General features: G+C 33.4%; 1 protein-coding gene across 2 annotated transcripts in view; it reads left to right on the top strand.

Annotated features, from left to right (window-relative positions):
- The window catches only part of CCDC102B (coiled-coil domain containing 102B), a 356,597-nt gene extending 348,912 nt beyond the window's left edge, over positions 1-7,685 (top strand). Inside the window, exons 11-12 of one of the 2 annotated variants that reach the window (XM_064379033.1) lie at positions 6,138-6,234; positions 7,607-7,685. In XM_064379033.1, coding sequence (XP_064235103.1) covers positions 6,138-6,234; positions 7,607-7,612 — 103 coding nt within the window. In that variant the 3' untranslated portion in view covers positions 7,613-7,685. Of the gene's footprint in view, positions 1-6,137; positions 6,235-7,606 lie in introns of those variants that run through there. The other variant, XR_010343607.1, reaches the window with a different exon arrangement.
- The last annotated feature ends 4,763 nt before the right edge of the window (positions 7,686-12,448 follow it).

Raw genomic sequence — 12,448 nt, 5'->3', positions numbered from 1 at the left:
CTCACCCAGAAAGGAGAAAGTTAAAATACTATTATTTCTGCAAAATGACCTTTCTGCTGAAGTATTTGCTTGACTCAGAATCACAATTTGATTGCAAACTTGTTGTTTAAAATATATGGAGCTGAAAATGAGCAGGAAATCTAATTTTTGAACATTATTAAAACTTGTACAGTCTTCCTCTATTCCTTATTCTTATCTCCTAACATTTAAAGCAAAATGTCAGTATTAGGCCTTTTCATAGGTTGCCAAATATATATTAATTCTATTCTCCCAACTATAATAAATTATGAAAACAAAAACAAATTGGTAAAACTGAGACCAAACAAAAAAATAAATTTATAGATACATTTTTAGCACATAGAATTTTCTTTTTAAAAAAATATTTGTTAAATATTGATTTCAACAGAGTCAGTCATTCATTTCAATTTAGAAATTAAAATGGACAGATTGATGGCATAAAGAAAATAAATAACTCACCCCAGCATCTCTTATAATTTATACCTTTAAGACAATACACATTACATACAGCAAAATTACCCCATGAAATACAAATTAACTAGTAATGAAATAATTAAACAATTATTTTGTTATTATTTAAAGCTGTATTTTGATGTCCTGCTCAATATTTTGTAATTAATATGGGACTCCGCAGTTTGGATAAAAATGAGAGTCAGTTCAAAAAACATTTATTGGACACTTACTCTGCAAGGAACATTGATATTGTGAATAAATCACAATTCATTTCAATTTAACCCTTTTGAAACTTACATTCTAGTGGAAGAAGAAGGTGTGTAAACTTAAACTTTCAGTAAAATGTGGTAAAGGTATGCAGAGAATAGTGAGCATCTGAAATTTTGTGGTTTTGGTTACACACAGGATGTTTGTTAATAAATTCTTCGTGAGTATCTAGAACAGCATTATCAGAGAGCAATATAGAATCACAGTTTTGATTTTTTTATTATAAAAAATAACATTTGGTTTTCTTACACATTTGGATGTGATCTAATTTTCTATTCAACATAGTTGCACCGAAAGCACTTCCAATAGTGGTGATTGAATTTCAAGCAAATAATTTTAAAGTGATTCAACCATTACATGTATCTTTTGATACTTTGATAAACATTATGTAAAAAGTCTTTTTACGTAAGATTGAAATGATAATTTTCTTACAAAGGAAGAAATACAAGTGTTTAAATTCAGATATTTATCAGAAATCATATCTTAAAATGAAATTTATATAATTTGTATGCCTTTAAGCAATTCAGGAAAAAATCTAAATTTATTACAAATCACTGCAATTTTAATAAAAATATTTTCAGAAATGAGATAGATATTACAAATTTAAGGAAATCAGCAAATAAAAGATAACATTAAAGTACTATAAATAACAAAAATATAGGATAAAATAGTAAATACATAACAAAACTGATATGAAATAACAAAGTAATAATAATTCAAAACAATAACAACATTAAAAAAGAAAATACCTTCCAAAAAGTTAATTGACAATGCAGCTGTTTCATACTTAAAATTCATATTGTAACTATAGTTGTTTTAGTGTATCAGAAAAGTTAGGTCAATGTATGAAAATATATACAATTAAAGTGAAAGTTTCTTAATGTTGAAACCTGTTTAAAATTTTTACTGGCTTACTACATGAATTATATTATTCAACTGTCTCTTCTGAATTCCTTATCTAATATATTTTACATAAAAGGGTGAATTTCCAATTTTTCCAATTTTTCCATGGCAGCCTATTATAGCAATTCCAGTTTGCTTTGTGGCTTCACATTTTGCATTAAAGATTGTGGAGACGGTGGAGTTGAGTGGCTACCAACCAGCTTGGAGGCAGACTGCCCTGCCACAGGTTAGCTTAATCACCTGGACAACTTAGTTGATTTTTCTGTGACTTAATTTCTCCATAAGTAAGTAGGAATAGTAACCATTCCTATGTTATTGTTATGCAGAGTGATTGAGTTCATGAATGTAAAGAGTATGGAGGAATACCTGGCATAAAGAAACTTTTGTGTAAGCACTAGCTGCTACAGTACCTGTACTGTATATATATATTTACACAGGCAGTGATTTCCAAAGAGTTGTCCTCTGGTCAGTTGCATCAGCATCTACATTATCACCTTGTAACTTATTAGAAATGCAAATTCTTAGGCCCCACCCCAGAATGACCGAATAGGAAACTCTGGAGGCAGAGCCTAGCATTTGTGTTTTGACAATATCTTGGGTGGCCTAATTTAAGTGCAAATTTGGGAACCAGTGTATGAAGGGAAAGATAATGATGACGTTGAAGATGAAGGAGAAGTATCATATATCTCTAGTCAACATTGATCAGATTCTTTAGCTTTCCTAGAAGGAGAAAGAAAGGAAGGCAACAGATAACAAGTAGAGGGGAGAGAAAACAATGAGGAATGACAAAGAACAAAATAAGTGGAAAAAAGAAGCTGACTTCACTACTTTCTTGCTTTTGGGTAACAGAGGTGATGTGTCCTGGGAGTTCAAGGCTGGTCAGTGGTATGAGGCTATAGGGTAACGCTGTCTGTCACTTTGCAGATTTCCTGGGCAACAGACAAGCTATTGTGATCTGCTTGTTGGACCAAAGACCAAAAGCCAATTCCACATCGTTTCCATTACCATTCTCTCTCTTCTTGCCCAGGACTGTACAAACTGTTTAGTTACGGAGAATACTCCTTTGTGGAGTCTTAATTAAACAAAATCATTTTCCATTTGTAAGTAACATGATGTGAGAATCATCATATATAGTATGATTTATAATTAATATGGGACTCAATACAATATGGGATTTATAATTAATATTTGGACAAAATTTAAATAAACAAGTGAAATGTAACATTAAGGAATTTTATTACTTATATTTAAATATCATCTCTCTTATAAAAGCATGAAAAAATAAATCTAATTAAGGAGCAGACGTTAGTGGGAGTTCACAAAACATTACACATGGGTGTATGTGGTAGAAGATGTAATTAATGATTTTAGAGTTATTTTTCTTAGGTATTTATTTTATTTTTTTAATAATGAGAAAAAAGTAGCAATAATTACAACATTAATGATGTCTTCTATTTTTAAAGATGCTTTCTTATTTTTCTTATACTAAGAGCTGCTAGATCCTTTAAAGTTCGGTACTTTGTTACATGTAAGATAATACTATATTTATATTTCTATGAAATTAAATCACATTGCTCAAATTTTAATTATAGCTTAAACAATATTATTTTAACATCTAATATAGCAAGCATAATATTTGGCAAACAAACCATGCTGAATATAATAAAAACTAATTTTGTATCTAAAGATGAACTATGTGAATTCACATTAATTTTTTTTTGGAATAAAACTATACATATGAAGTGATGGAGAAATATTGCAAATACTCAATTTTTTGAATGTATTATCATGTTTCCTTATATTCCAAAGTATGAAAACAAAATTTTGCCAGTTCTTTATAGTTCCTACATTATATATCTTATCAAGCTCAGAAAATTACAATACTCATTAAGCACACATTTGTCCCTCTGATTTTAAATGTATATAATATTCCCCTTATGATTCAAGTGTGTCCCCAAAACTTCTTACATTGAAAATTTAATCCTTAAGTTCATATATTGACCGTATTTGGAAGTGGGGTCTTTGCATCGTAACTAGTACTAGATAAGCTCATCAGGGTGGAGCCCCCATGATGGCACTGGTGGCTTTGTAAGAGGAGGAAGGGGGACTTGAATTGACATGTACCCTCTTGGTCTCTCACCACGTGATACCCTCTACCATGTCATGACATAGCAAGATGGCCCTCAATAGATGCCAGCCCCTTAATCCTGGACTTTCTAACATTCAGAATGGTAAGAAATAAATGTATTTTCTTTATAAATTACCCAGTCTCTGATGTTCTGCTATAATAGCAAAAAAGCAGAGTAAGACAATTTCTAAGTCAACATTTTCCCATATAGCTCTTCTGTTATATCTTTAATACTAACAAAAAAAATCCTCATATAATTGATGCAATTTGGTTACAAAATGTTTTTCAGTCTCTAGGCCTTGGTCTCATGAGGACAAGAAAAAGATTATGGAAGAACAATGGAAGATAATTCTTATATGGCTAGAAGTCTTTCCTGCTCCATTTAATTTTAGCTTACTTAGTGGAACAGCAATATTATTTTGATGTTTGCTTCCTTTATCAATAACTTCTGACTCAAATAATTTCAGAAATGTTCAGCATGACAAAACTCAAACTTACCTTATTATCCTACTAACCTTATTAACCTTATTAACCTATATATATCAAACTTACCTTATTACCCTATATTTTAGGCAAATTCAACCTCTAACACATTTCTTTCACTTTTAACTTTCTGTTGTACCCTAAAAATATAAAAATATATGCTGTCTAGGATATACTAGGTTTATAATTGGGAAAAAATAGTTTCAGTGTAATTGAGTTCCTTCAAGAGAGCATAAGGAATAAAAGTTGCCAGTCTTGGACAAGTATCACTTCTGATGTTATCTATTATTGACTCAACATGAAATAACAGTCCTGCATGATCTGCACATGCATCCCAGAACCTAAAGTACAATAAAAATAAATAAATAAATAAATAAGGTTTGAGACTGAGCAGTTCAATATTAGAATTTAGTGTTTAAAATTACATATTTATTAGGATATCTTATATGTCTTATGCAACTGATTTTTAGAAAATTTAAAAATAATCTTGTGGGATCATGTTCAGTAATTTTCTGTTTTGTTACACATTACTGGTATAAACAATATGTAATATATAAAATTCATGTTTACACACTTTTGGTACAATTTTGTCTTTCTTTTTGTATTATTTTCAGTTGAATCTTTATGGTAATGGATTCTTTCTATGAATACATGTAATTAATTCAATATTTTCTTTTCAATTGTTCAAATACCTAATTCATAGAATTGTGAAGATTAAATTTGAGAATGTGCAACAAAGTATTTGATGTTATCCCTAAGACACAGAAAGGACTAAATTATCAGTTATTAACATTGTGTCATATTTGATTTTCTTGTATAATTGAGAAGTTTGCATATTAGACTTCTACTTCTGTGTAACAAATTACCACAAATGTAGTGCCTTAAAATAACACTCAATTTTTAGCTCACAGTGCTATAGGGCAGAAGACTGGGCACAGCATGGTCAGGATATCACAAGACTGAAATCAAAGGGCCAACGAGGCTGACTTATGCAGATGGAGAAAATTTTATTTGAAGCTCATTTTTGTTTTTGGCAGAATTCAGTCTCTCGTCTTAAGACTGAAGTCCCCAGTTGTTGTTGCCTTTTTTTTTTTTAACAGTTGGCCTGCTCTATCCTTATGCCAGTAGTGGTGCACTGAATACTTTTTATGTGTCCAGGTGCTGAAATCTGCCACCAGCCAGGAAATACTCTCTGCTTTTAAAAGGCTTGTGCAGTTAGGTTGGGCACACATGGAAAATCTCTTTTGATTAATTCAAAGTCAATGATTGGTATTTAGTTACATTTACAGACAAGGTAATGGAGGTCACAGAGGCCAATTTGATATTTTGCCCACCACAGTGGCAAATTTTGTAATATATAGTTTTGTTGTATTTCTGATTCATCCAAGGACCAAAAGTAAATATTTCCAGAATGTATAGGAATAACAAAAATGTCACTTTCTGAAATACACTGACAATTAAGAGCTGATTTACCAAGTAAAATGGTGAACAGTTTGGCATAATAAGAAAGTGACATGTTGCTTTTTTACTTTTGACAACTATCATTGCGAGTCAGATTTCATGAGATCAATTCATACAGAAAGTATGCAGAGTGTCACAAAGATTACATGAAATGTTCTTAAAATTCTTTCCTTTATAGCATTACAATTAAACTAAAGCTTGGTTAGCACAACTGGGAAAATTAGTATCAGTCATCATCTGATATGATTTGGCTGTGTCCCCACCCAAATCTGATCTTGAGTTATAGTTCCCACATTCCCCTCATGTCATGAGAAGGACCCAGTGGGAGGTAACTGAGTCATGGGGGCAGTTTCCTCATGCTGTTCTTATGATAGTGAGTTCTCAGGAGAGCTGAAGGTTTCATAAGGGGCTCTTCTACTTGCAGCACTTCTCTCTCCTGCTGCCATGTGAAGAAGGACGTGTTTGCTTCTCCTTCCACCATGATTGTAAATTTCCTGAGGCCTCCCCAGCCATGCAGAACTGTGAGTCAATTAAACCTCTTTCCTTATAAATTACCCAATATCGTGTATTTCTTCATAGCAGCATGAGAACAGACTAATACATCATCATTTTGGTATTTATAGTGGTATTCGTAATTAATTGTGGTATATGTTTTTCCATATGATGAAAGATATTTTGTATAAGTTCCAGTATTTGAAAGGAAAAGTCAGCTCAAGTAACATTCCTTGACTCCAAAAATAACCAGACAGCCCAAGCCCTTACAATTCACTCTTGCCTTCTGTTTAATCTGCACATATCTGGAAAGGAAAAGGCTTCCAATGTCATAAATTGCAGTTTTATAATTTATCATCTTTCACCTGACTTCAGAAAACCACAGCTCATGTACCTTAAACATTCTCCATTCCCATACTCTTGTAGTTACAAGAGATATTGTGACAGTTACAAGAGACACAATGAAAAATGTAGCATAGATGCTACTTTTAGAGAACTTACAATTTATTGTGGAGATAAACATGAAAACAAGAAATCAACCTTCAGTGTGGGAAAGTGAATACGTGAAGTGCAGAAATATAGGAAAAGCTTTAAACTATAGTTCATGGCTAAAAAAAGAAATATGTATATTTATACCAAAGAGGACCAAATACATCCAGAAATAGAAGGCAAATTATTTTGATGCATTTCACAGACATCAATCTCCTGCGGCATAGAACACGGCAGAAGAGGACGAAGTAAAAGGTCTAACTAAGATTGAAAACAAGGAAAAAATAGGACAGCATTTTAGAGAAAGAAGTTGTTTAGGTAAAGATATGATGAGATAGTAAAGTATGAACCACCCAGGGCATGTTGCCATGACCAATGCCAATTATGCTGGGTACTGCCAATTATTTAAGGAGGAACTTAAATCAGACTTAAATCAGGACATATAGCACATGAAATTGAAGAGAAAGGTCAAGACCATTTTCAAAGTGCCATATTAAAGGTTGCAGTTTACCTGCAAGGTGAGTGGCCTCTAAACCAGGCTTTGAAACATGTTCACTTAGGGAACAATTTAAAATTTGGATTTTTAGACTCCACTGCAAACTGGGAATTTATTTTATTTTTTAAAGTATTTAAAATAATGTACCTTGATGCCGTCAAACCCCAGAACACGATCTGGGGAATACTGTTGCAGATGAGTAGGCTGGATGTTCTCCATCAGGTTTCAAAGCATTTTTCTGCCCTTCTCTGCCATGACTATTGGGTTGTGAGGCTGACCTCTGTGGACCACACAATACTTGTCCTCTGATACTCTGAATAGTAGTCAGGTTTGAACAAAGGGAGACACCAGTAGAGATCGAACAATGGAAGAGAGAAAGACTAAAGTAGTGATCTCTCTTCTCTCTTCCTGTCTAGCCTTGATTCTTCTGACGGTGGGAGAATGTTTTCTACCGCTCCTGCCAAGCAGGTCATCTGCTGGAACCCCACTTTGGCGGACTCCACTAAAGCCAGTTCATACAATAGCCTTTCAAGTCTGTGGGTGGCTTTCAGGTAATGCTAGATCCTTACTGACACTCATTTCTTCTTGGTTTTCTCAATCAATAATACACTCACTGAATTGCTTTCAGTTAAGCCTTTCTGTGTCATCATTCTGTTTCTTGCTTAGATTCAGACAGATACAGTGATGGTTTATCAGCATAGGGTTAACACAATCAGACTTGTGCTGGGTGAGATTGGAAGTAGCAGCAGTGTGAGGGCTTAATTAAGGTAGGAGGAACTTGAATCAGGATGCAACTCATAAGACAGTGACAAGATTCTAGGTAAGAGATGGCTAGTTTCTGGAAATTGGATTCAGAAAATATTTAGGACTTAAAATCCCCTGAACTTATTACTGCTGAAGTGAGAGACAGTGGGGGAAATCAGTGAGGGAAAAGGCTGCATAAGAGATAATTCACCTGTTTTACAATTAAACTACTTGTGTGTGTGTGCATGTGTGAGTATCTAGCTATAGACACAGACATTAAAAGTGGAGCATGTTGTATTTAGAGAATGGTCACATATATAATAACTTTATTATTATAAATAGCAATGGTGCTGTTTATAGTATTGCCAGCATTCAGATGGAAGTTTAGGAGCCAAGAGCAGAGGCCAGATTATTTGGAGAGGACATACAGTTCATTTATGAACCATGTGCCTTCCACAGGCATGCCACACGTACCTTAGAGAGATATCAAGTTTGTTTTTTGTGTTTTTATTTTTTGTAAGTAAGATTTTTTTAATTTTTTATAGATGTTGTCACCATAAATAATACAAAGACTGAAGCCGCATAGTACAAATAGAAGGGGACCCCTGTTTTCCAATCTCCAAATATTTTATATGAAAAAGAGACACCATAAGTTTAAACAGTATTTTCCAAGTTTCTAAACTTGGAACAGAAGGCTCAAGATGTGCTAGGTAACTCAGTCACTGCCATGGCTACATGTAAAACCACAGGGCACTGATACCAGAACATTTCTTGATAAAGCACTATCCATGCTATGGTGGATGCCAATTCATGTTTTAGATCTATTTTGTTTGTCGTTCAGTTTAGATTTTCAATATCTAACATAAGTAAATTTGCTCTTATGTGGTTTTTGTTTTGTAAAAAATAAAGATAACACATTGCTTTCACCTTCTTGTTTATATAGCGCCTACAAAACACAGTTCAAAACGTTCCTCCAAGTTTTGCTGTGTTTAGAAAAGAAAACAGATTCTTGCATAAAGCAATGCTTTGATGGAATCTCTATGCTGTCAGAATGTTTCTGGAAATTGTTTAAATGCTCAGAGTTCATTACTTAACACAGAAGCTCTTTGCCTCGATTACACAGAGATAATTAACTACACTTTTCTACTGCTATTCTTCAAATAGCATGTAATATAATGATTAGTGACACTCAGCTTGTTCCCTCCTTATGTAATGCATTTATTATAACGACTGTGGCTACATATTGACTACTGTGGGTGTAGACCAGTAAGTATCCATTTGTTTATGATCATTGTAGCATTTCCCATCATGCAATGTCTCTCAGTGTTAGCATGAAAAAAATCCAAGGGTCTGTTGGTCCAGAGCTTGTGGCTTAGTTGTGTGATAGATGGTCCAAGCCTTTGCTCTGTAATGCTACTATGAATGAATGACACTGGCCGGCCATAGGTCCTTGAGGGACAATGAGATTTAAAACATTATCCCTAGCCTTAAAAGGCTTATGATCTAGTCTCATGATAAGAGCATACACACTCTGAAGATGTTTTAGATAGCATATATGAAGCATAAAGGGAATGGTGATTTGTCAGAGACTGCTGTACTCTCTGGCAAGGATCAAGAAGCAGTAATAACATAACTGAAGCTTAAACAAAGACTGAGCCTTGGGCAAGTGGATTGTAGCAAGAAAGATATCCCACATGTTCTTATTTTTATTATGAAATGCTGGTTACTATTGTTATGTGTGGTTTAAATGAGACCATGGGAATGAATTCCACATTTGTGCATTAACTAGTAACTGATTTTAAGGAAAAGGTATTACATCTACATGGTAATAATTGATAACTGCGTAACTGAAATTATAGTTTTCTATTTCATTAATATACAGAAGTTTTACTTGGTAATTTCTAATCTGAGAAGATCAATTAAACATGATGGATATTTCTGTCAAAAAATCTTATCATAGAAAACCCATTTTATATAGCTTGCTAGTGGTTTTATTTTAGTACATATATAAAACATTTGTCTACTTATAAATAAATAATCTGCTCCAGTACAAAATTTAAGTTTGCTAAAAAGTATAAGGACTGAGACAAAATGTCATAGATTATTTTTGAATATATAGGGAGTTATTCATACAATGGATTTCACTGTGAAATCCAGAATGATCTGCTGTAGTCATTTACTTCACTTATCAGAATTTTTCAACTAAGCAAAGTGCACGTGGAAGAATAATTGCAAGGATGTGAGCTAACATGTATTAAATGTGAAGCTGAATGTATAGTAAATAGAATATCTCAAAAAGTGTGAATAAGGTCCCTACTAAGTTTTAAAATAGTGACTTTTTTTTAAAATAGTGTTTTTTTAAAATAGTGTCATCTTGGTTTTCTCTAATGAATTAAATATTTATTTTACAATGATGCTTACCTTTGGAATTAAAAACATCCAAGACATAGGTAATTATTGAAACTATATGGTGAAACTTCCTATAAGTTTAAATGTATTCGATATCAGAATTTTCTTTCATTTGCGCTTTTACTGCCTAAGAATGTGTTATTTTTATTTCTATATTGTATAAACGTTTAGAATTTCTGAATTATCTGTTTAGACACTGGGGTGATTTGTCTCTTGACTTGACTTTGACTGATACACTCAATAAACATTATCTCCAACTACTAATCTTTTTTTTTTTTTTTAGATGAAATCTCACTCACTATGTCACCCAGGCTGGAGTACAGTGGTGCGATCTCAAAGCAACCTCCACCTCCTGGGTTCAAGCAATTCTCTCACCTCCGCTTCCTAAGTAGCTGGGATTACAGGTGTGTGTGACCATGCCCGGCTAATTTTGGCACATTTTGTGGATATGGGGTTTGACCATGTTGGCCAGGCTGGTGTTGAATTCCTGACCTCAAGTCATCCACCTGCCTCAGCCTCACTAAGTGCTGGGATTACAGGCATAAGTTACCACACTGAGCCCCAACTAATAATTTTGTTTGTTTGTTTGTTTGTTTACAGCATAGGCCCTTGAAATGAGTCCTCAATAACAAAAACTGTAGTATCTAAAGTATTAATGAATCTATTTCAAAATAAAGACTATATTTTAGTATGAGCATTATACATTAGTATTACTTATTACTATCATTTATAAGGGGAATAAATTTTAGAGGTGTTTCTAAATTCTGTGAAATTTTTCTGCAGCCAGATATGAATCTTCTACAATATAATTTAACACACCTCATCAATAAAGTCTTGCCATGTACAAAAAAAACTGAAGTAAACACAATATTTAGTTGTGTTACGGTTTCTTTATATTCTGGGATAAAATCCTTATGTTGTTGAAGGACCAGCATCTGTCTGCAGACCACATTTGGAATAGCACAGTTCCAGGAATCCAAGAATGGAGAATTTCACCAATATCTGATTGAAGATTTTAGACTTCTCAATGATTCTTCTGAAGATTTTCCCTTCCATCATTATAAAATCTTCTCAAAACATCATTAAATTAATACTTTACGGAATTCCAGCTTTAACTAACTGTATTGAATCCTTGAAATTTATTCTGCAATGAGTATAATGCTTTTTTGAAAGACATTTCCATTTTAGACAACTGCTTAAAAGCTTTCACTTAGCCTTGATCAAGGTAGTGTCTCATCTCCCATTCTCCTGATATATGTGGTATCTCTGCCTATCTTCATGTCTGATGGAGGCCATTTTTCCTCAATTGTTACCTGGCTGAATCTGTTTGTTTTTTTGTCATTGTTCTATTCTTTCCCAATTTTAATTGGCCCTGTTTGGTTTGATTAGTGTCTGCAGCTGTTACTGAAAATGAAGTTGCTCTGTCCCATTGCACTTTATCCTCCCATTGCAATGGGCAAGCATTTCTGGCAATTAGATTATTGTTTGCTTCAAAACCTGAAACTAAGCAGTCATTGTCAACTTTCAGAAGCATCAGTGTTAATTCACACAGTACCTACCATCTGTTCCTTTCGTGGGGTCATAACAGATCATTTCTGAACTTGACTGCTTTTTCGATCGTTTTACTGAATGATGTATCAGAGCATCCCATAATGGTTATCAAGGTATGAAGTTATCAAGCAATACACCTACATTTTCTTCATTTATATACCTGTGTTAATTCACTGCTAAAACCCTTGAAGCCAGTAAACAATGTCAGCCCCATAAGCAATCATGTAGAACTGATTCCCTCAAGTTTCCAAACACAAAAACACAGAGCTCTCTCTGCATTCCCCAGTGGAACAATGAAACCTTAAGAAATGAAAACCTTACCTCAGTTTTTATGCTTATTCAGTTACCGTTTCCATATAAAGGTGTCTGAATTGATTGATTTTACATATTGACAGAAACTTATAAATTCAGATGTAAAATGTATATGTATATTTTTATCTTTCATGCAATTATCTATTTACAGCATGAAAGAGAGATTTTCATCTTGGCTTTCCTTGGTGTATAAACTGTGCTATGAACCACACAAATATACGTTTTAGTCATAGAAGCCTGCT

This window comes from Aotus nancymaae, unplaced genomic scaffold, assembly GCF_030222135.1.
Source record: "Aotus nancymaae isolate 86718 unplaced genomic scaffold, 86718_ANA_hifiasm-v0.15.2.pri h1tg000020l, whole genome shotgun sequence".
Lineage (NCBI taxonomy): Eukaryota > Metazoa > Chordata > Mammalia > Primates > Aotidae > Aotus > Aotus nancymaae.
This window is presented reverse-complemented; position numbering and strand designations above follow the sequence as displayed.